This window comes from Typopeltis vanoorti, chromosome 18 (assembly GCF_054136105.1).
Source record: "Typopeltis vanoorti isolate ZY-2024b chromosome 18, IOZ_Tvanoo_1.0, whole genome shotgun sequence".
NCBI classification, from domain to species: Eukaryota; Metazoa; Arthropoda; class Arachnida; order Uropygi; family Thelyphonidae; genus Typopeltis; species Typopeltis vanoorti.
This window is the reverse complement of record NC_143566.1, coordinates 16,388,678-16,414,581: the sequence shown is the minus strand read 5'-3', so window position 1 is coordinate 16,414,581 and position 25,904 is coordinate 16,388,678. Positions and strand designations below refer to the sequence as shown.

At 33.5% G+C, this 25,904-nt stretch overlaps 1 protein-coding gene across 2 annotated transcripts in view; it reads right to left on the bottom strand.

The window, feature by feature from the left end:
• parvin (beta-parvin) overlaps positions 1–25,904 on the bottom strand; it is a 137,804-nt gene that overhangs the window by 58,981 nt on the left and 52,919 nt on the right. For both annotated transcript variants that reach the window (XM_090407975.1, XM_090407976.1), the window contains 2 exons: positions 21,429–21,544; positions 10,236–10,294 (listed from right to left, as the gene is read on the bottom strand). In XM_090407975.1, the coding sequence (XP_090264101.1) occupies positions 10,236–10,294; positions 21,429–21,544 (175 nt within the window). The remainder of the gene's footprint in view (positions 1–10,235; positions 10,295–21,428; positions 21,545–25,904) is intronic.

Below are 25,904 nucleotides of genomic sequence, written 5' to 3'. Positions count from 1 at the left end.
TCTCATTATTTAATAGCCACACCTCATATAAGGTAAATGGAACATTATACTGGGAACACATAGTTTATATTTTAAGTCATAAGTCAGCAGTTAGAATTGAAAGTAACACAGGAAGACATGATTTGATGTAAATCATAGATGCAAGACAAAGGTGCATACATTGTACACTCTTCTTCATCATCTATGTGATTCACATTATGAAAGAAAGTCACATTAAACCTGATGTTAGAATCGGAGATATCAATCAAACTTCAATCTTTGCTTTATACAGATGTTCTCATAAATATATCCAGTGCAAGTCCCTAGAATTCTCTAAAAACTGAAGAACATCTGTAACACATTTGGCATGAAAATCAGTAACAAAAAGATCAAAACTATGAAAACAGGCACGAACACAGAAAACTTCAAGTTTATCCAAGTGTGAGCAAAGTATGGACGCAAAGTATCATCATAACTGGGCTAAACGACGAAACCAAGAATATAATTTCTGGACATCTTTAATTTACATATAAACCAAGATAGATGGTGAAAATTTTTTTAACATCTATCTCTAATTCAGATTATTTTGTCACTTGGTATCATTTCTGGGTCTGGCTCCCACATTAAACCTGATAACATCTTGCATTTTGGCAAGTAAGTACTTTGGTTTTCTTTCCTTTGTTTTTCATTTTGATTTTATTTTACTGATGCTAGTGGTGGATTCGTCACCCACTAGCACTGGCTTTTTTAATTAAATATGAAAATTGCTGGTGGTGCAGTTAATTTCTGCATTATAGGATCAGATTAATTTGGGCAGCATCACGGCTACCATTTTATAGTAGTTCAAATATAGCATTTGCTGGTGGCGTAGAACTGTTTCTATATCACGGATTATTTAATTTTCAGCCTTAAAACTGAAAGTTTTTTTTTTCCTCTTACATTCAAACACAGAGTTTTTTCTCCCCCCATGAAATAATGGTATCAATTTCTCCAAACTAGCAAACTAGAACTCTGGGAATTGAAATTCCAGGCTGTGAAGAAGCAAAACAGGTACTAAGGTTTTAAAAGAGATAGGTAGGGCTAATAAGATTTATTCTTTCATGCTGTATGGCAGAGAGAAATGTTTAAATGTAATGAAAGATGTGGAAACAAGGGATAAACTATTATAGCATTTTACATTCGAAGATAGCACAGTAATTCCTGTAATGGTGAGGAACCAGGTTAAAACAGATAAAAATCAAAAGATTTCCAATGGAGTAATGAAATTTTCGAAATGGGATAAAATCAGTAACATACAAAAGGGTATAGCAGATGATCCAAACTGGTTTTCTGGTGAGGTCACCTTCACAACAGATGTGAAGACACTACCAAATTTTGTCAACATCAGTAACAACTCCAGTTGTGATAAACTATCCCAGCGTACAGAGGCAGTGCCTGCATTGTGGTTCATACAATCACTTGGGTGCCAACTGCTTCAAAGTTAAATGTTTCAACTGTACAGAGATCAGACATATCACTAATCAGTGTCTCAAACCCCACCATTAATGCAAAAGTTCTGAACCCCATGTTAACACCTGTCCTTTCAGAACTTTTGTGAAAAGAGTAGGAGCACCAGTAGAGACATAAAAAAGATTCCCAGATCTTCCAATTCAGTCTAGTAAAATCAGCACTTTTAAACAAACTATAATTGGTAAAATCACAAAAAAATGTGTGCCCAAATCAGCCCCAAAATTCCAGAACTACAGGAATCACTTCCCCAGTCAAATATGGATGGAACATCGGTTGAAATTACCAATAATAAACCTGGTATAACAACTGAACAAATACAAGATGAAATGTAAACACATGAAACTGTTTTACAAGGCCAAACCTGAGACGAAACAGAAAATCAAATAAGAAAACTGAAAGAACTTAATATGCAGACAAGATCATCAAAAAGAAAAGATGAATTAATAAAAAAAAATGAGAATAAACAAAAACAAAAATTAAGAGCCATTATAAAAAGGAACTAAATCTAAAAGAAGAAATAATAAAAAAATGTAAAGAAGGAGAAGGTTGCAGATCATCAAATGAAGACTCTTCAGCCTGAGAAGAGTTTATGGACTATGAAGAACCATCCCATGCTAATAAAGGGAAGCAAGAGATACAATTAAAAAAAAAAATAATAAAGTTCACTGATTTAGTTTTCTCAGTATGATTATCATCTACATGAAAAGAAAATAACTAGCTTCCAAATCAAGAACGATAGGCACGAAATTGAAATAATGGAAAGCAACTGCAAAAAACTGGGAAACAGTTTACAAAGTTTCAACCCTTGGTTGATTTTTATTGCTGTTTGTTTCATTTGAGCTAGCAGACGAACTCACAAATGCATTATATGGCATGTTTCAATTTGTGGTAGAATTTTATTTGAAGTTAGTCTTTGTGATCTGTCATAATGACATTATCATCGAATTCCTGCCATGTACCCTCAAGGGGTGTACAGGATATGATAGTACTACATGAAAAAAATTACATCATTACTAACTTCCTATCTACAATTTTCCTCCAAATCAGTCTGATACTTGTCAAGACTCCAACATTATCAGATCTTATATTTCTATCGTCTAAGGCACTTTGTACCGTATCAATCCACATATATGTTGGTCTTTCTCTGGGTTGTTTTCCTGCCAATCTGGCAGAGAACACTTGTTTTGCTAATCTTTCCTCGCCCATTCTGTTTAAGTGACCATACCACCTCAGATTAGCTCTGCTAACACATTCCTGGATGCTGACAATGTCAAGTTCTTTCCTAATATCCTCGTTTTTAATATGATATTGCCATTGATGCCATCTGTTCACGCCTATAATCTTTCTCAGGACTCTCATATCTGCGGTCTCTAGTCTTTGGTCAAGTGTTTTACTTCTGACCCAGCTCTCAGATCCATAAGTTAAAACTGGTTTGAACACTGTCTTGTATACAGCTAATTTAGTGTTCCGACTAATTTCTCTCTTATTCCATATGAATTTATTCAATTGACTTCCCACCATACCAGCTTTGCTGATTCTGTTGTCTATTTCTATATTTAATTTACCATCTTCAGTAAAAATCGTGCCTAAGTAGCTGAAATGTTTTACTTGTTCTACAGGTTCTCCATTCACAACACAGTTGACATTTTCAATGATTCTGCCTATTTTCATTGTCTTTGTCTTTTTATTGCTAACCTTCATAATGACATCGAGAATTTCAAATGCAATAAAACAAACACTTATTTCATGTAATTGAAAAAATGGTTTTGCTTGTGTCTATACAGCATAGTTTCTATGAGAAGGGACATGTGATTCATTAGTTAGTGCTGTTTTTATTCCAACTGTCTGTAATTGCACTATTTGTTGAGAAATATATTACTCAGACTGCAAAAGCCTCTATACCTTATTCAGGGATACAATAAAACTACTTGTTTTTTTTTGAAGTATAATGGCTGTTGGGGAGGGCATGCTATTAACTGCGGGGAGCGAGTTACTATTGCCTCGACGTGAACATCTTTCGCCATGAACTTTCAGAGGCAGGTACTGACAACAACACTTTGTTTCATAACTTACTGAAGTCCGAAGGATACCCTAACAGTAAGGATCTTGCTCGGATAACTGCATATGGCCGCTTTCCAGTCAATACCATCAAATGGAGGTACTTTAACATCGGAGATCCAATCTGTGACATCTGTTACCGATTGCAATCACAATAACATTCATTATACAACTGTCCTCTTGCCCTGCATATTTGGAACAGATTATGTAATGTTTTGGGCATTCCATTACTTAGAACAGGTTTTTTTTTTTTTTTTTTGCAGTACCCACCACTTGTCAGTAATGGGAAGAGAATTTTAATTTTTATAATTAATGAATTAAAATACCATTTATGGAAGTTTAGAAAGAAACACAGATTTGAAAACCAGCAATATGACATATAAGTGCTTTATAATATTGTATTTTGGAAATTTTATTGTTCAGTCAGACGATTTTTGTATTTAGAAAGAAGCATTCTAGGAGATATAAAATTTCTGGCTAGGTGGTGTAGACCACCCACATTATGCAATATTCACCAGAGGGAGATAAAATTCTGTCTATTTTCACTATGAGAGATTTTTTAAATGATTCCATCCTCTTAGTTCAATGTGGTTTAATGGTCAATTGCAAGGATGACTGGAGAGCAATCCCAGGCAGAGAAGGCCAACTCAAGGCAATTAACTCACATAAGGCTAACCGCCTGAGTATCAGTCATTTTTGCACTCTAGTTCAATTTGTCTTTTGGTTGTTCATCTGCATGAGACTGGTGAAAAAGGAAAACTGATAGCCTTTGGCTATATGATGATATAAAAGAACTGAGGCCATTTTTTCTCTCTCTCATACTATCTATTTTTCTTTTCTTTCTCCTCCTAATACTATCAAGCTCTCTTGTACCCTTATACTAAATACTCTAGGCCTATGATGAACACCCCTTTATTTTTTCACCTCAGTAAAGGTCAAAACTGGTCTGGGTGGTAGCCCTTCCCATAATACATGTCCATAAGGATATGTGCATTGCATTATGGGATATTAAGGTAATTGATGTGAAGTCATTAGCCTCTATATACAAGTAGCCCAATCATGAAAATACTTTACATGCAAACTTTGTTTGCTCACACTTGGATAAAGAATGAAATTAAGAATGTAATTTCTTGGCAACGAAGTGAAAAAACTTTCTACCCCATAACTTAAAACTGTTTTTCACTTTTAGTTGCAATTCACAAAAGCAAACTTTCTCCACATGTATCATATGATTTTGATTTCGTAGTGTAAAAGAATCATAATTTAAAATTCTGAACCTTTTACAATTGTTCATGTTAGTATGTTATTAGTTTCGCTTTCATAACACCTATGACTGGCACTTGTGATGTGCCCATTATTGATATTATTATTGTTAAAATGAAATGTAAACCATTTGAAATTGATGTACTTACTAGATTCTGATAGTATGTAATAACTTTAGTCTTCTTTATCATCATCATCATCATCAAATTCCTGCCATGTACCCTCAAGGGGTGTACAGGATATGACAGTACTACATGAAAAAATTACATCATTACTAACTTCCTATCTACAATTTTCCTCCAAATCAGTCTGTTACTTGTCAAGACTCCAACATTATCAGATCTTATATTTTTATCGTCTAAGGCACTTTGTACCGTATCAATCCACCTATATCTTGGTCTTCCTCTGGGTCGTTTTCCTGCCAACCTGACAGAGAACACTTGTTTTGCTAATCTTTCCTCTCCCATTCTATTTAAGTGACCATACCATCTGAGATTAGCTCTGCTAACGCATTCCTGGATGCTGACAATGTCAAGTTCTTTCCTAATATCCTCATTTTTAATATGATATTGCCATTGATGCCATCTGTTCACGCCTCTAATCTTTCTCAGGACTCTCATATCTGCGGTCTCTAGTCTTTGGTCAAGTGTTTTACTTCTGACCCAGCTCTCAGATCCATAAGTTAAAATTGGTTCGAACACAGTCTTGTATACAGCTAATTCAGTGTTCCGACTAATTTCTTTCTTATTCCATATGAATTTATTCAATTGACTTCCCACGATACCAGCTTTGCTGTTTCTGTTGTCTATTTCTATATTTAGTTTACCATCTTCAGTAAAAATTGTGCTTAAGTAGCTGAAATGTTTTACTTGTTCCACAGGTTCTCCATTCACAACACAGTTGACATTTTCAATGATTCTGCCTATTTTCAGTGTCTGTGTCTTTTTATTGCTGACCTTCATACCATATCTATTACAACAGCTATTCAATTTAGTCAGAGAATCTTGCAGACTTGTAGCGGATTTATTTAGAAGTATAACATCATCCGCATAAAGCAAACAGCTGACATTAACATCTCCAATTTTGATATCAGGTTTAATACCACATTCCTTCATAATGTGATCCATATAGATAATGAATAACAGAGGGGATAATGTACATCCTTGTCTCACACCAGATTTAACATTAAACCATCTTCCTGTACTTCCTTCAATTCTAACTGCTGACTCACAACTCAAATAAAGACTAAGTATTGCTTGATATAATGCCCCATTGACACCATATAACTGCAGCGTATTGAATAGCTTCTCTCTTGGCACCTTGTCATATGCCTTTTCCAAATCGACAAAACTTAAATACAGATCTTTGTTATATTCCCATGCTTTCTCGACTATTTGTCGTAAAGTGAAGATCTGATCCTGACAGCCTCTATTTGGCCTGAATCCAGCTTGTTCTTCACCAAGCTTTTCTTCCACAATTCTTCTCAACCGTTTCTCAAGTATACTTGCATAGATCTTGCCAGGAACACTCAGTAGGGAAATACCTCTGTAATTCTCACATTCAGTTTTATTTCCCTTTTTATATATGGGTACTATGAGAGCTCTACTCCAATCATCGGGAATTCGCCCCTCTGTCCAGGCTTTCTGAACTATGCAGTGCAGCCACTGTAAGACTCTTATACCACCATACTTCAGCATTTCTGGTCGAATATCATCTACTCCTGCTGCCTTTCCACATTTCAAGCCTTTGATGGCTTTTTCTACTTCAAGTATGGAATTCCTGACTGCATGCCTGGTCAGTGTTTTTTATCACTGTGCTGTCATCACTGCTTGTTTCATTTAGCAGTTTTTCAAAGTAATTACTCCATACTTCAAGGATATCTTTTTCTCCTGTTTTCATTTCACCTTTATCATCTCTAATTCCTTTTACAGCACTCTTTCCTCCATTCCTAAGCTTCTTCAACAACCTCCAGAATATTTTGCCACCTTCTTGATATTTATTTTCTATATTCTTGCCAAAGTCCTCCCATGACTTTTGTTTAGCTAGTTTTACACACTGTTTAGCTTTCTTACATTTGTCTCTGTATTCTGTAAGAGTAAAAGCTGACTTATTTGCCAGGAACTTTTGATATGCTTTCTTCTTTTCCTTCACTGTCTCTTTAACTCCCTGTGTCCACCAGGGAGTTCTGATTTTTTTATCCTCGCACACAACCTCACCACATGCCTCTCTGGCAGAATCAATCAATGTTTCCTTCAGAGTTTGCCACTGAATCTCCAAGGTTTGATTCCTGTTCTCAAACTCTTTCATTTTCTTTTCAATAATATTTCTGTATTTCAGTCTACAGTTCACATCTGAGAGCTGCTCAACTTTTATTCGCTTTAAAACTTTCTTACATGTTATTCTTTTCAATATGAAATTCAATTTTATCCTGCTCAAGACTAAATAGTGATCGCTTCCAATTTCAAATCCTCTGTACACTCTGGTGTCCTGTACCAGGGAGAAAACATCACTCAACAATAACATAGCCAATGAGACTTTTCTTATTCCTAGCCTCTTCTCTCCATGTGAATTTGTGCACATTTTTATGTTGGAACATGGTGTTAGTAATAACCAGTCCATGTCCTGAGCAGAAATCCAACAGATATTTGCCATTATTATTAGCTTTGCTCTTTTCTCCAAATTTTCCCAAAATATTTTTGTATGTCTCACAATCATTTCCTACTCTACTATTTAGATCCCCAACAAGGACCAACTTTTCCTTTTTCATTGTGTCAGTTGCTTTTTCTAAAGCCTCAAAAAATTCCTCCACTTCTACCTTAGTAGAACCTTCTGTGGGACCATAGGCACAAATAAGTCTCATTGTCCAGTTCCCCATTCTCATATTTGCCCACATTACTCTACTTGAGACTGACTGCCATTCAAGAAGATTAGCCTCGTATTTTGTGTTGAATACTATGGCTACTCCTTCTTTTCCTTGATTGTCATTGCCTGAATATAACATTTTGTATTTATTGCTCAGAAAGATCTCACCAGTTTTGGTCTTTTTTGTTTTAGTCACCCCTATTATATCGATCTGGTACTTATCTAATTCCTCAGCTAGCTCCATTTCTTTGCCATTCAGGCTTCTTACATTGATAGTACCGATCTTTAACTCTGGTGATGTTGAGTTGGGGTTTGTTTTCAGATTTGTTCCAGTAGCTGACTTTTCGCTGTTCGCCCTGGTTCCCTGGCGAAAACAACAGGGGCCTTGTTTAACTGGGCGACGCCCCAGCCGGCATGAAATTTTGTCATGTTGTACCATCATTTTTTATTTTGGTTTAACCAATAAGAATACAATTTGGTCGGCTAAATCCCAAATTGCCAGCCCATCCTCGTTCGTTCAGTATCAAAGTAGATACCCAACAGGGTGCACCACGAGAAGGTGAGGATTGGACATTAGGTCAGAAGCCCTGGTCGGTTCTCCGCATTCCTTTAAAGGCTATGTGGAGGTCTCCTCTCAGTTATACAGCTTTGACCCTAGTCTTCTTTATTGTAATTCATATTTGTTAAGTGTTGACGTATCTTTTGTTCTTTGTGGCGACATTCTCATTACACTAACGAAGACGTGTCAGACATTACCATGCAACTTATTGCTTGCCGAGGTGACTGATTGGTGAAGGGACAACTGATAACAGAGGCATGCAACATGGTGGTAAAAAAAAAAAATTTTTTTTCTTAGGAAGTCTTTTAAGAAACATGACAGTCGGGAGAATATTAATAGAAGATTCTGAAAAGGAATCTTAAAACTGGAAGATATGAGACTATCAACAAGTAAATAAAAGACTATAGTGAAGTTGACGTTCTAATTCAATGTTCAAGGAAACGCTGAATAAAAAGTTTTGTCTTTTGTCTTAAAGATCTATTTTATTATTCTATTGGAAAACCATTGGAATTAGTAAAATCTGCAACTGTAAAATGGCTTAACATGAAGAGCTCCACTTTGATATGTGGTTCATGAATTAGTAACAGAAACTGCCTTTCTCTAGTACAAAAATTAGCAATTTGTGTGTCGAATTGAACTGCGAGAGGTAAGAATATTCATACTCCAGTGAAACAAGAGGAATGATTGAAAAAAATCATATGTGAAATAAGGAATTTAAAAAAAAAGGAGTCCAAGGAAGTGAAGAGTTAGTCCTATATTTTCAAGAAAGGGCCTAACAAGAAAACTGACTCTGATGAAAATTTTGTTATGTAAACAAGGTGTTTAGTCGGGTAGACATGATTAAATATATGTTAAGGAAACAGTTATAGAAAGAGTGAGAGAGAATGATTGTATTCTTTTAAGATAAGAAGATATCTAAAGTGTAGATTTATTTTAGAAAGCCTTGGATCCAGATAATTTTTAGTCATATAATTTTATATGACTAAAAATTGAAACACTATATAATGTATATAGTGTTTCAATTTCATTAAATGTGTATATTTTTGTATTTGGTCTCGAGTCAATAATTTTATAGATTCTAAAAGAAATAGAGTTAAAAAGTTGTTGCACTAATCAGAATGAACTCTTGTGTAAATACTAAACACTAGGAGTAAAAAACAATCTCTTTACTGAGATGAAAATTGATAAATAATAACAATGGCAAAGCTGACAGAATTTTTTTAAATAACTGAACAGCTCAGCAATTATAATGATTGAAAAAAATAAAACAGTAGGAGAGATGTGACAAAATTTAGAAACAAAAAGTTAGGTATAATTATTTGAAATGAAGCGAAATTGTATTTTATGCTGAATGATGCCATTCTGCAAAGGTAACAAGTTCTCAAACAAATTTCTTATCCAGGCCTGTAGCTATGGCTACAAAATATCTTAGGCATGTCGCAAGGTGCTGAAATCACAAGATATTTTTGTTCACAGAAAATGAAGCTTAAATCATAATTATTAATTTCTCATATGTTGAAATATAATAATGACTGTGAGTGTTAATATCATTCTAAAGATGGCAATATAACATCCAATTACACAGAAAGCTGGAATTAAATGGGATAATTTTGGCACAAGATATTAATTCATTTTAATTAGCAAATTATCTTTCATCGGAGAGTGCTTGTATTTCAAAGCAGTAAAGGGGAAAAGTATAAGACTCATAAAAAGAAGAGAGCATCTAGAAGCATCAGAGTTGATGATGTAGAACCATTAACATGCTATTTTCGTTTAGTTTTTTTTCTTTATTACTATTACAATATGGCTGAGTCAGGCACAGATTCTTCTTCTGGTTGTGATCACAGATCACTTCCATACTTTTTTATTCAAAAAAATTAGAATCATTCCTTATTTTTAGTTATTTTTTTTAAAAAAAAAAGAATTATTCTTTTTTTCTAGTTTCTATTAAAAAAAATAAACATTTTAATAAAAATTTTTTCTAAATATTCTTAAATAGACTTACTCGTATGTGGAGGTTAACTCCTCTGCTACTGTCCTAGTATGTAGTATTCCATCTCTCTTCTACGTACAAAGAAATGAAATAATATATCTGAATTAATATTAGTGGAGAACTTTTTTTTAATGTAAATTGAGTACTAAGTGATAAGTAAGTGCAATAGTGTTCCCATGTGCTATGCACCATTGACATTAATGTATTTCAGGAAAAGAAACCATATAAAATTAGAAATGTAGCAATTCATTTAAAGTTCTGATAAATATCTAGAACAAAAATATTAAAGCAACTGATATAACCACAAGAAAGAACATATATTAAAACCCTTTAACCCCATATTTCATCAAATTGTAATAATTTGTTCTTGCTTCTTTTAGGATATATAAGAAAATATGTCAGAGGTTTTGAAGAAATTTGAGGACATAGAAGTACAGGCTGTCATCAAGTTTTTCGTGCTGCAAGAAAAGTCCGCAACTGAGATTCAACTTTGTGTGAGAAGGGGACTGTGCCCCAGCATATCCAACAGTTACCAGATGGGTGGCAAGTTTAAAACTGGACATTCTGAGACAGTAGATGCCCCAGGTCAGGAAGACCTTCCACAGTGATCACATCTGAAAACCTTTATGCAGTGCATGCAATGTTCCTTAATGATAGATGAATACCAGCCAAAAAACATTGCAAAGACTCTGGGGATATCCAGGGAATGAATTGGGGTCATTATCCACTAACATCTGGACATGCAGAAACTCTCAGCAAAGTGGGTCCCCAATGTTTGAATGCCAACCAAAAGAGAGAACGTGCTATCATCTCAAGTGATTTTGGGTCATTTTGAGAAATCAGGAATTCAAATTTTTTGGCTAGTATTATGATTGTTGATGAAACATGGCTTCATCACTATGACCCAAAGACCAAACAGTGAATGGAGTGGAGACAAAAAGGTTCTCCACAGCCAAAGAAGTTCCAAACCCAAAAGTCAGTAGGGAAGGTTCTTGCCACTGTTTTTTGGGATATGGATTTTGGTGAAAGATGCTGCTTTCACCAAAAAAGGTGAAAGCAGCAGCAGTTTATTCAACAGCTTTGAAGGTAAAGGAGGTACTGAAGGAAAAATGGGCAGAGGCATGTTGCTTTTGCAGGACAGGGCACCTGCTCACAAAACAGACACACAACTTAGGCTTTCAATATCTATCTCACTCACCCCATTCACCAGACCTGGCCCCATCTGATTATTTCCTATTCCCAAATTTAAAGAAAAAAACCCAGAGTTTCTCCCTGAAACTCGGGTTTTTCATCCCACATACAGACAAATCGGCCCTTCAGAACACACGCAATTTATAGACAAAAAATGCTAGCTGTGGTGGTGATGGACGGTAGATGATTGGTAGTAGAGGTCGGGTGTAGTGGTGGAGACGGAGAGTTGTACAATAGGTGTCCTCCCACGATGAGTCTTTGGACTCCTTGGAGGTATCACGAAAATAATAATAATAATAAAAAAAATAAAAAAAGATGTTTAGTTAGCATTATCTAGGTACACAGTTTAGCATAAGTTTCATTCTTTCCTTTAGAAAAGAAATTTATACCATGTATTAATGTTTACATTCAAAATCAGCTCTCATTAGCCACTTTCACATAAAGAGAAACTAAGATGATATGATAAAATTTTTTCATTGATAATGTCAGCTATATTTGCAGATTTCGCAACTTTGGTTGCTTTCAGGAAAAACTGCAGAGATTCAATTCTAGATTTGTAAAGTAGCAAGGTTTATTTATTTTCTTAAATCTCATGAAGTGACAGTACAGGTAAACCTCACTTAACGCGATTAATTAATCCATCAAATAATGCGCACTAAGCAAAATAATGTTCAGTGAATATACAAAAAGCAATAGGAATCATTATAATTCATCCATCAGTTAGCGTAAATTTGGAAAAAAAATTACGGTATAAGCTATATTAGAGGATAAAATCCTCAAAGTTAATAAAAATCAATTGCTTAAATTTTTATTTAATGTCTAAACATTTGATTGAGCTACTTTTTTTTTTTTATAAAAAATTAAGTAAGGATGTTTGAAAAATGCTTGACTTTTTCATCTTATCATGCAATTTGCAATTGTGGCGATCGTTTTATCAATAATTTGGTGGACTTCAAAGCTTCATTCCATATCAAGATCTGCATCGAACAAAATTTCATTAGCATACTCAATGTGATTGAAAACTAGCTCAAGTTCTTTTGCAGTTAGCATCTTAGTCATAACATTCTCTTCTTGTTCGCACTTCTTATCTTCTTTTTCTTCATATGCACACTGTTCTTCTAGTTGAGGGAGATCATTCTCGCTAACTGTTCTGAATGGGAATCAAGCAAGTTTCTCACATCTTCATCATCCAGTTCATTAAATCCAAGTTCTTTTCTAATTGTGCTGATTTCTTCAATAATGTTAGATCTTTGATTTTGTGCACAATAAACTAACATAGGATTGAGTTTAAAGTCACTGTCTGCATTCCTCCTAATAGAAGCATAAGATGATCTTTAGATACTTTGCATCCTGGTTGAGATGCTTCAGTTTTAGATAGAAATGTAGTTTTTGTTGGCATACGCTTCCGAAAGAGACCAATTTCATAGACATTGAATATTTGCCGATCGTCACAATCACCCTTCTAAATTATGCTTTGCAATTCTTCAGGAAACCTGGCCGCAGAATCTTTATCAGCACTAGCAGATTCCCCAGTTATTCTTACGTTATGCAGTCCAGTTCTATTATTAAAATGGTCAAACCATCCTAGACTCACAGTAAAGCTTTCGCGTTCCTCTTGAAATTTGGTCTCTTTTAATGAGGTAAAAATATTGAAAGCTTTTGCCTGAATACTCCCTGTACTAAGAAGTATTCTTTTTTGGTTATAATCCTCAATCCAGAGTGATAGAAGATGCTCCATCTTGATTATTAAATGGCTTCTATTAAGCATGATCTGCATGCTTAAAGAAGCAGTGGCAACTTTTCCTTGTTCTTTGTATTCTTTGCTCTTATTTAATGTAGACTCGCTGTATCCCAGGTATTCTCTTAACGACTTCCAACTTTTCTGCTTGCTACAGATTGGTGACAAAAAATTTTCGCATAATGTAAAAAATCGCATTAACTGATTACTCACTCGCTTAAATTGGGAAATAGTATCATTTCTCTCAATCATGCTAACTGATTATCATGCATATCGAATTCGCATTAAGCGAGGTTTTCTTGTATTCCCAAACAGGGCCCAGAAATGCATCTTAAATCTAGTAATCACAAAATAAACTTTACTCTCTGAGGTATCAGTCTATTTTATGTAAATATTGTTGCAGGTGATGTTTTAAAAATTAAATTTTATGAGGACAAAAGAAAGTAATATATTATTTAATTCTCATACACATTACATGCAATTATACAGAGATATGTTTTCCTTTAACATGGGTTTAAAAGGTACACAAAATAGCTCAGCACAATTTAATTTTTGTGGTTTTATCACTTATTGTTCAGAACAAAGGATGAGTTTATATAAGTTATCCATAAATATAATTTAATAGTAAAGAATCATCTAACACTTTATTCCCTTCTAGGGAGTAGGTGAGGCCTTTTAACCAATTTTTACAATTGCATACCTGCTTAAGGGGTAAAGGTGTACCAATTAATTTGCCAGTTAAACTGTGCCAATTTTAATTTGTATTTATAATTACCAGTTTCCTTTGTTAATAAAATTATATTATGAGAAAAGCACAATTAATCTTTAAATAAGACTGTCTTTTACATATGTCATGTATGCTGTACATACATGTAAGGTAATACTGAACTAAAGGAATACATATTGATTATAAGATTTATTTACTGAAATGATAACTCGTTTAATTTAAATGCATTCATAATATGAAAAACTTTTTTTCTTTAAGTGTGTGAGATTTACTATTTTCAAGTAAAGAACCATAATGATAAGATGTAATGGTGGCTAATTTTTCTCATTTCACAACTGAAATGAAAACCAAAAGTATGATGAGTAGTGGTGCATGCATCGAATGAGAAGAACAATATAATACTGTGGGAGAAATTAGGAGGATTTTTGGTGGTTAGCAGATTTATGAAGTCTTTCATATAGAAAGGAAGAAAAACATTTTAAGGTTATCAATTGTTATGTTACAACAATGATGACAGTGCATCTGTTGCAGGAAGAAGACAACAGATTCATTCTTTCATTCCCAACTTTCGGGAAATAAAACTCCTTTAATAAATTCATTGGCAGCCAGCTGTGATCAAATAACTTCACAGTGAATTGGACTGATGTTTCCAAAAAATGTAAATTATGTGAAGAAAATAATATATTTTGAATGCATTTAGAATGAGGCTGAAAATTCACTTGCCACTTTTCTCTGACAGGTTGATTTCTGGAACCCTGTTCTCAAATAAATTTACAGAGAATAATTTAATTTAAATCATATGTTATAAAGACTCATCTACACATTAAAGTATACGAATCTTCACATTCTAACCAAGGTAGCTGAAGAATGTGAAGATCTTGTCTGTCTGAAATATTGTATATCATTGACAGAAATGCTGTAAATATTTAAGAATTAATATTATGAGGACCTTTATCTAAGTAATGTCAAATGCTGAATAGGCATAATTCTTGAAGAATAAAATGATCTAATTTATTATATTAGTTGGATTACAATCAATATATTGTTATTCATGTTGATATCATCAAGAGAAACAAAAAAACTAAGCAAGCCTATCACTGGTATGTACAAGGACAATCTTAGGCTACACTTCGTTACACATTAACTGCACTATGCAGTTAATGTGTACCGAAAATATTAAGTGCTAATTGCGCACTGAGAAGATATAATGGGTTTCTGTGTAGTATGTTCCAAACAGACAATTACTGTATTGGCGCAAAAAAAACATGATTATATAGATTCTCAACAGGCATTATATGATGTAATGAAACAACTTAATATGATTAATTGGACTGATATAACCTGGTTCAATACCAAGATAAATTCAAAGAGGCTACAATCACAATTAAAAAGAATCAGAAATGAAAAAACGTTAAAAGATTTTTATCATTTATGACTGAATTACAAAAGTTTTACTGTTTAGAAAAATAGAACATAGTTCGCATATAAATATGAACAAGAGCATTTGAGAACATTTATTGAGAAACACATTCTACCTTTTTATAAGTGCTGCTCTGATGCAATAAATAACTAGTAATGTAAAATGTAATCAATATAATTGATTTTCTGGCAAAATTACAATAAATTTAAAAATAATTTAAATTTACAAAAAATAAATTTATTAGCAAGAGGTGTTTGGGGATTTGAGTAAACTAGATGTAAATAAGGCTGTGGGACTTGATAATATATCACTGCGTATTCTGAAGGAATGTGCCAGAGAGTTGACACCTGCCTCGACATATTTTTTTAATACGAGTCTTGCACTTGGTCAAGTTCCTAAAGAGTGGAAGGAAGGCAAGATTGTACCACTTCATAAAGGAGGTGATCGAACTCAAGCATCAAACTATAGGCCTATCTCTGTGTCAGGTTTTGTGGTTAAGTTGTTGGAGAAGCCAGTGAGAACTAGGACCCAGAGTTGGGTTGACAACAATGGTATAATCTTTGATGGACAGCATGGATTTGCTAAAGGGAGGTCATGTTTTAGTAATCTACTTACTTATTACAATAAAGTGACTGCTTCCTTGGACAGAAGAGAAGGATACACAGTAATATACTTGGATTTCGCAAAGGCTTTTGATAGAGTACCTCATGATAAGTTGACAGTCAAACTAGAGCAGATGGGGTTGGATATTAGATTAGTGCATTGGATTGGAGACTGGCTATCTGACAGGTATCAACAAATTGTGTATGGGGGTGCGATATCCAGGAAAAGGAAAGTCACTAGTGGAGTGCCTCAGGGGGTCTGTTTTAGGGCCACTACTATTTAACTTGTATATTAATGATATTGGCGAAGATTTGGATGGAGATATTCAAATCTTTGCAGATGATGCAAAGTTGGGACGAACCATAAAGAGTAGTGAAGATGTTGTGGCCGTGCAAGAAGACTTGAATAAATTTAGTGATTCGGCAAGCAAATGGGGATGAGCGTTCAATGTTGCAAAATGTAAGGTTTTAAAATTTGGAAAACAAAGATGGGATGCAGAATTTATGCTTGGCGAGAATATATTGTTGGAGGTAGAGGAAATAAGAGATCTGGGGGTGATAGTGGATAAGGATCTAAAATTTAGGGGACACATAGCCAAAATTGTGAAGACAACACAAAGACTTCTGGGAATGATGTGGAGGACACTGACGTGTCGAAGTAGGGACATTCTTGTTCCATTGCATAAGGCTTTGATTAGGCCACACATGGACTATTGTGCCCAGATTTGGTCGTCGGGTTTTCAGAAGGATGAAGAGATGTTGGAAAGGGTCCAAATGCGACTGACTAAGGTAGTTTCTGACCTCTGGAATGTTGAGTATGAGGAAAGATTGAGAAGATGTAATTTGCAGAGTCTGGTGGAGAGAAGGAAGAGGAGAGATATAATAGAGACCTACAAGTTGGTAAGGGGTTGTTATAAGATCAATGGTGGAGAAGTTCTACAGAGAATAGTGGGAGATCAGGGGAGAACCAGAGGTCATCCCTGGAAACTGTATAAAGAGGGTGTGAGGTCTTGGGAAATAATAATAAAAAATAATAATAAATGTATTAAATACTAATTACAAACTGCATTACAGTGAAATTTGTGCTGTTTGAAACGATGTTAAGCAAAGTATTGCTCTATATTAACTGCAGGATTAACTAGAATGACATGAAATGTGAGACATAAGTTTCCCCTCAAAATGTTCAAGGAAAGACTGATTCAGCAAGCACACTTTAGAAAAGGAGTGACAGAAAAACGGAAGGGGAAATTGGGCAATAACAAGTTGGGTTTATGCCAAATAGTTTGTCAATACTAGATTTTTACATTATACAAATAGTTAAGAAATCAAGGACAACAGTAAGAATCACTTTTGAAGCTTTCTTACTTTCAAAAATTTCTTGGAAAGCAAACAAATACAAAATCTGTATGGTAAAAGGGAAACCTTATACAGAATGACACGCAGTATAACTTAAGTTACAAATCAGTAGTTAGAAGTGAAGGATGCAAAGGAAGAAAGTTTGAGTGATTATCAAATCCTAACTATCTCTAATGACTGAAATCTGTATCAGTCATATTATTAAGGAAAGTGATATTAAGCTTGGTTCATTGTGTATGGAGATATTATCCTCTTATATAAATCTGGTATAAGTTTTTATTTTTTAATTCTTTAGGCAAATAATTGCCACAAGAAATCTGATACGAAAATCAGCAATAAAAGACAAACTATGACAATGGACAGAAAACATTAACTGCATTCTTGGTAGTGAACAAGTTATGTAAATACATTAACACTTGCACTTTTTTTTCCCCCAAAATTAAATTTAAAAAATTGCAGTGCAAGATATATGCAGGAATTTCTGGAACACTACAGTTTTTCAGGAAAAAAAATAAATTGATGTTTATAATTAAATCCTTAGTATTCATTATAATTTATAATTGCTCACATTATTTATAAAATAAATACATTTAAATTTTAATCAATCATCAACATGATTTATGCAACTTGCTCCTCAACTTCATCATGCGATATATTTGAAACTTTAGTGACAATACTTCTGTGTTTAAATTAAAAAAGTTTTGTTATTGCTTGTACTTTTATCATTTCAGAATCGCAAGGTCCTCGGAATGCTTTTGTCAACTTAGTTTTGTTTTCTAATGCAAGTTTCTGTTTATGCCTATATCACACTTTAAACTCGGTCACTGGAAATTCATGCCCTGCTGCTTGATTGCCATGTTTTTCTGCAAAATCAATAACTTTGAGTTTAAAACCAGAACTGTAACTTGAACATTTCTCCATATTTCAAGCAAAAATTACCAGTAATTTAAAAGACTTGAGATGTGTTATGAACAGTCCTTCACAAATGACTAATGAGAAGTGAAAGCAGAGCTCAAAATGGATAACAATGGTAGACTGGTAGAGATAGTGAGGCAATGAAGACGTACATATAATTGGTGCAATATTAACAAAAGATTGCAGGACTCAATGACAAAGGCAAATTGTTGAGTTGAAATGCCGATTCTCTTCAACTGAATTCCAAAATATCTGGAACTGTCATAGCAGCATTCACTATATATTTATTAAAGTTTTAGACTTTTTTCATGTGCGAAATATATGGGAAATTTTTGAATTTCTTTTTCTGTATAGTAAAATCAGGGGTGCGAAATATATGCGAGGGTGAGTTATATTCAAGTAAAAGTAATCTGTGCTGTGTGGAAATAGAATAGTAAGTAAAAGCTGGCATGGTGGGAAACTGAATAAATTTAGCTGGCTTCCCATCTATTGCGACGAATTCCTGAACTGTGATAGTTCCAAGATTTGTTCACATACTCTCTCCACCCATTTCCTATTTCAACTTTAGTGGCCAGTGCTTATCCACTGAAATACTATAAAGTATTTCTGGATTTCTGTTGATGTAAAAATTTTCTTTTCTATTGTCTGATTATTTTATCAATTTCCTTACTGCTCTCTTCATATCTCTGAGCAGCATGAATACTAACTGTATTAAGCCAAATGCTTCTATCTTTTTTTTTCTTTTTCTTTACTGCCGTTTCACATTCTTTATTAAGCCATTTTTTATGCTGTATTTTACTCTGAATTCTAATTAAGTTTTCTGCTGCTACTTTTATGCTATCCTTGGATACAATTCCAGATGTTTTCAATATTTTTATTCTCTTCCAGCTGCTTATTTTTCAATTTTTGTTTTAATTCACATTCATATTTTCTTCTCTCTTCTGTTTTATCTAGTTCGTTAATACTGTATCTTAGATGATTTACATGTGCTGAAAAATATTTACTATTTATTTTAACCATAAAAAAAGCACCAATTAGAAAATGGTCACTATTAAATATATGTCCGTCAAGAGATTTCCATATTTGCTTGTGTATTTTCTTCCTCATAAATACAGTGCTGCTTATTATTACATTTTTGGATGTTGCCAAATTAATCAATCTTTCTACATTAATAAGTAAAGAGAGGCCTACGTGTCATTCATTATTTATAATAATGCTTAACAGTATAACCAACACCAAGAGGAAAAAAAATACATCTATTCCACTCATTAAATAACCAGCAAAATATTAGTGAATTTAATAAATATATATTTTTCTATCTTGGTGTTAGTTATACTGTTAAGCATTATTATTTCTCCATTAATATTTGTCTCTTCATGAAGAAAGTTTTCCAATTATTTTGTTAATTTTTATTTTTCAGTTTTAGGAACTGAAATCTCCTAATAAAATAATTATATCCTGCTGCATAATTTTTTTCAAGGATTAGTTCCAGTTTTTCATAGAATTCTTTTATTTGCTCTTCTGCAGCTTCTGTGAGTGCATGTCCATTAATAAAGTTATCTTGAACCATTCTGTCTGCACTCTTAACTTGCTTATTCATTCATTAAAAGCTTGAACTGCCCGCTCAGTCTCCAAAAGTTAGATAGGGCTAAATGGCCTCGCCCACTCCCGTATACGGGAATAAAAAGGCGTTAGCTGATTTTTTTTATTTTTTTATTAAAAATAAAGTTCATTGTATTGTTTTCATCATTCATTTGTGTTTAATTTAGTGTTTGGATTTTTAGGGGTGGTGAACATTAAGATCACACTAAAGGGAAGTGTGATGTTAAAAAGTTTGGGAACCCGATCTATATGGATCATTATGGAGGCTGGTGACATAAGACATGATATGAAAATTGGAGCCATTAATCTCAGATCTTTACTTTATGCAGATGATGTTATATTCTTAAATAAATCTAATACAAGTCTGCAGAATTCCTTAACTAAAATAACTGTTGAAATAAATTTGACATGGAAATCAGCCATAAAAAGAGACTGGCAAAAACATTGAAAACATGCTGCATCTTGAATGAAGAAATACAGAACAAGTAAAACAATACAACTATTTAGGCATAATTTTTAATGAAGATAAATTAAATATGGTCAAAGCTGGTACGTGGAGAGTCAACTGAATATAAATTCATATAGAATAAGGCAGAAATAGTCAAAGCACTAAATCAGCCATATACAAGACAGTGTTCAAATCAATTTTAATTTATAGATTTGAGATCTTTAAAGCAGTTCATCAAATACTAGAGCCCACAGAACATGAACTCTAAATTAAAGGAGTGGACAGATGGCATAATCATATTAAAAATGATGATATTAAGAAGGAAAGTGACATTCTTAGTATTCAGTTATGTGTGAAGTGAGTTAATGGTATGGTCAACAGAATGGGAAACAAAAGGAAATGTTAGCAAAAACAGGTGTTTAATGCTAGAATGAAGACCCAGAGAAGGACCAAGATCAAGGTGGATTGATGTAGTCAGATGCCTTAGAAGACCAAAATGAGATCTTACAATACAGGAGTCCTGACAAATAAGACTAAAGAGGAAAATTCTCAATAGGAAGTTAGTAATAATGTAAACTTTTCATGCAGTAGTATCATAGTATTCTGCATGCTCCTTGAAGGTACATATCAAGAATTTTACGGTAAATTAAAGTAAGAAAAGTAGATCTTTGTTAAATATGCATCCACTATACAAATTCTGTAAAATTTTCAGTTTTGAGAGAAGGAAATATCTATCTAAACAATAATTTGTGGTGTATGTTTTGTTCAGCAAATTACAATTAACATAGTTAATGAAATGTTTTTCATATTTCTGTTCCACAATGATATATATTTGCTCAGGATGAAATAAACAAGTTTCTGTGAGAAAAAAAATTCTACTGATTTTGTTATGAGACTAATAAACTCCTATTAAGTATTCCTTTTTAAAGTTCCTGGATATTCAAACATGGGACTTTCCAGCCAAAGGGCATTGTATGCATCAACAGCTTGGTCAAGAGTTTTCAGTAGACTGTGATAATGCAAGCTAACAGTATAGTATGTATTCTATATACATAATTGTGCTCATTTAAGAGTTAATATACATAAAAAATAGTCATATAAAAATATATACAAATACAATACGATATATACAATAGAGTCAAAATGACAACAATAATCACTTCAGAAATAAATAAAAATTAGATAAATGAATATGTACACTCTTACCTGAACTACCACAACATTCACAACAACATTTTCTGGCAGTCTGATAGGTGCTCTGAAATGTCTTGCCAATGCAACTAACAGATGTAATATAGCAACAACATTTTTTGAGTGGACACCTAAAAAAGCGTTTGTGTAAATTATATATCAGTATACATCTAATATGCATATAAATTCATAACATGTATAAATAAATACAATGTATGTGTATATGCCAATGCATATACCAATGCATGATAATGTGATCCTGTTCAAATATTATAAACAAAATAACTCAAATGAATCTCTGTTAAAAAAAATGACACTGGATTTGTTTAAGGAACACTGTTTGTACAGATGAATTCACTTTTCATTAAACTATTTCAGTTGCCTCTGTTGATCTTTGAAAACTCATTAATTCAGATCTATTTAACATTTGTTATTTATTAAGGTATTTTCTTATGTGATTCCCACTCATGAAAAGTTATAAACCTCTAGTACGTTATACTAGAGGTGTAAAATTTTTATTATTTTTATATATTTTTTAAACTTTTTTTTATTTAATAATCCCAAAATCTCACTCACTTCAACTAAATGTGAAACTTTTGCAGACTACTTCATGTTTTCAATAAATGGAACCATGGTCTTGCACAAGGTGATGAAATTCATCTTTTACCTAAAGACAATCACAAATATCATTGCCCATAGTGGGATTTGAATCCACAGCCTGTTGGTTGAGAGACATTTATGTGTTAAATAGATCATAAAATATGAGATCTCCCAACCCTTCTGGGTGTATACGAGAGAGAGAAATAGGCCATTTTGCATTTCCAGCATAATGGTCTACTATTATTTTTTGATTTGAATGTTCACGAGCAGTTCTGATAATCAATGTATCACTGCTAACGATGTTAGTTATAGCAGAGAAATATTAGCTGTAAAATAATAAATAAATTTAACTAAAATGTGTTCCTACCAATTTTAGTTCATAAAAAATGTTATATTACACCGAACAAGCTACAGCTCACATTGTCTTGGCATTAGGAATATCACACATTTGAATTAAGTTTTGTATACAAATTGGTAAAATGGCAATAAAAACATATGAAATGATATCAATAGCATTGAATAATACTGCAATGAGACATACACGTTTTTGAGTGGTTTCAGTATTTTAAAGATAGATAAAACCTGATAAGTGTCTTTTGTGTTGCTAAAAATGACTACCTAATAGCAGAAATACAAAATTTAATGTGAAATAACAAGACTAATTATCTGTGAGTATTATCAGTGTGGCACCATGAAAACAACTCTGTCCATACGTATTAGAATACACATGGACAAAATTCTAATACATCTCAATCGAGGGCACTAATTCAATTCGTTTTAGAATTTAGAATTTTTATTTTAACATGTCTAAATGGTCTTGATCAATCTATAAGCAGCTTGATCACGATACCTGGCCTAATTCTTGGAGAATAAAATCTCCCAGCATTCTGGTCTTAACTTTCACAACATAGGCAAATTGCTGTAAATAAGTCATCGATTAATAAAAGTAATAAATGGATGGTGTCAGGCTTTAACCATATCCTGGATGAGAGAAAAGTTTCATTTCCAGCTCCATGATTTTTTTCTGGTATCTGAACTATTATGGTCTTGCACTATCATCCTGAAAGAGTACCCTCCTATTTCTGATTCACTAGTGTCACAAGATTGCATGAGTGCTGGGTAGAATTAGTGAAAGCATGCACTTCTTTAGCTGCAGACAATAGTTGGGGTGGAGTTATGCATACCTCTGGCATTAGATCACATTCTTGAGAAGAATTTTGCTCTCAAATTGACCTCTTATCAGGAATGAAGTATTGCTTTACCCAGAATGATGCAATAATTTTGAATTTCAGATTGTTGATATAGACTCACTTTTCAAAGCCAAAGATTCATTTGATGTCCATTTTTATTTCAAGATTAATTTCAAAGACAGATAAACAATTCTGAACTAAGTGTAATGCTAAGCTTGTTAGCAGATGATATTCAGTAGATGATATATTCAACCAGATCTGCAAAATATTGAAAACATTGACTGCATCCTAAATGGAGAACCTACAGAACAAGTAAAACATTTCAGCTATTTAGGCACAATTTTTAGAAAAGATAAATAATATCCACTGATTCATCAAATTCTCTGTAGTAAAAGAAGTAGCTAACTCCGTGTGTAAACTGCCTTCCAGATCAATCATTAGGTTTTTCACAGCTTATAGAAAGTCAATTTTTGCCAAAAGATGTATCCATTTAGGTCTGCATCTTTTACCTGGCCAGAAACTTTACATATATATATATATATATATATGTTAGAGATACCAAGCTATTTTAAATATAAACCTGATTTTTTACTCCATTTCCCAAGTAACTTGGGAAAACTTGACAAGTTAGTCAAGTTTGCGCCTGCAAGTGTTGCAAGTCTAGCTGACCCTGAACGTAGTGCCAGTCAAGGCAACTCGTGATAAAGGTAGAATAAGCTCTGATCACTATTCTTAATATTTACACTTAATGCAAAGCACATCTCCTGGAGGAGATGCATGATGCTATGTATTAAAGGCAAGGGACCACTACCCAGACCAGTTTCGACCTTTATTGTGGTCTTGTCAGTGGGAGCCAGGCTAAGAAATACTAAGTTTTAAGTAATACAGAACTTATAAATATTTTACCAAAACAAGTTACCATAAGGTGCTTTGACCTTATTAAATAAAAATCTCAGGATGAGAGATAGATGTAGAAAGTTTTTTACCTTAGGTATAATATATGTTAAAGATACCAAGCTATTTTAAATATAAACCTGTTTTTTTATTCCATTTCCCAAGTAAGCAAACAGACAAGTCAGTCAAGTTTGCATTTGCAAGTGTTGCAAGTTTAGCTGACCCTGCACGTAGTGCAAGTCAAGGCAACTCGTGGTACAGGTAGAATAAGCTCTGATCACTATTCTTAATATTTACCCTTAAATTCAAAGCACATTCCTTTAGACATGCACTTTTCTAATATTTTATTAATGGAGATAAACAAGATCTTGATCCTTCTTTTTAAAGTTTGTAATGCATTCACAGTCATGAACTAAAAGATTTTGGGATAAACAGTATGGCATTGACAAGCAATGTTTTTATATATATATATATATATATATATATATATTGTCTTATTAATATATTGTCTTATTTAGGATGTGCAGTGCACATCCTAAAACACCTAGTTTCCCGACATCATGTGACTCTAAAATTAAAAACATATGGGTATTATTTCGGGGAAAATTCCCATGTTATTTCTCTAAGTCGATATTAATAAAAAGCCAATGACAGTAAAAAAAAAAAAAAAAAAAAGGGGGGGGCACTCCTAAACAAAAATAGGCTAAATAGCCATAAAAATAATAATTAAACACATATACTAATGCTACATGAAGAGGACACTTTTCGACACGTAAACATCGCATTACATTCATGTTAAAAGCCCTGGTGTGCGTTCAAAATACATACACCTTTGAGTAGTCTGATCAGATGTATAGATGGCGCAGTGGGTCAATTTCTTAGCATACTAGTGGTTTTAAACAGCCCAGAAGACAAAGCAGGGTGAGCACTGAGACCATAGCACCTAGAAACCAGTGGCTGTTGATTGGTTATTGTATCAACCAATCCAACTGGATGTTATTTGTCATGAGTTGCTGATTTTGTTTTCCGAGTTTCATCTGTTTTGTATGCATGAAGTGTGAACTGATGTGATAGGCAAGTTTTTAATATATAATTTTCCATAAATGTATAACTTTTTTACCCGTATTTACAATGGGAAACAATGTTGATGAGCTAATGAATACCTCATTTTCTGTCAGAAATTTAGGGGATTGTATGACTATAGTCAAAGGAGGTAACCTTGTCCTCCTCTTCCAAATTTACTGAGCCAGCACAAAGATGCAAAACTGAGTACATGAGACACTTCTCTATTTCACAATACAATGAAGTAGAATGGATAACTGAATGTGAAGTGCAGTCAACACTTTTTTGTTGGCCTTGTTTATTATTCTTCAGAGAGAAAGGTGTTTGGAATAAGCATGGATATTCCAACCTTAATCATTTAACAATAGCAGTGCAGAAACATGAGTGCTCCCAATCATATGTTCAGTCATTTTTAAATCTTAAGATGTCTGGAAAACAACGAATTGACACTCTAATTGACGAACAAAGAAAAACTGAAGTTACCCATCAAAATGAACAGGTAAAGAAAAAGAAAGATCTTCTTAAAAAGATTAATTGGCACTGTATGCTGAGCAATAGCTTAGCATACAGCACTATTTGGCTAAACAAGAGCTTCCTTTGAGAGGTCATGATGAGTCTGAAGATTTGGCTAATCAAGGAAATTATACACAGACTAACACTACTCGTGGAGCACCAACTGAGGGGAAATAAGATCCAAACAAGCACACTGAATGCTCAATGCGGATGACTGAAATAAAGTCATATC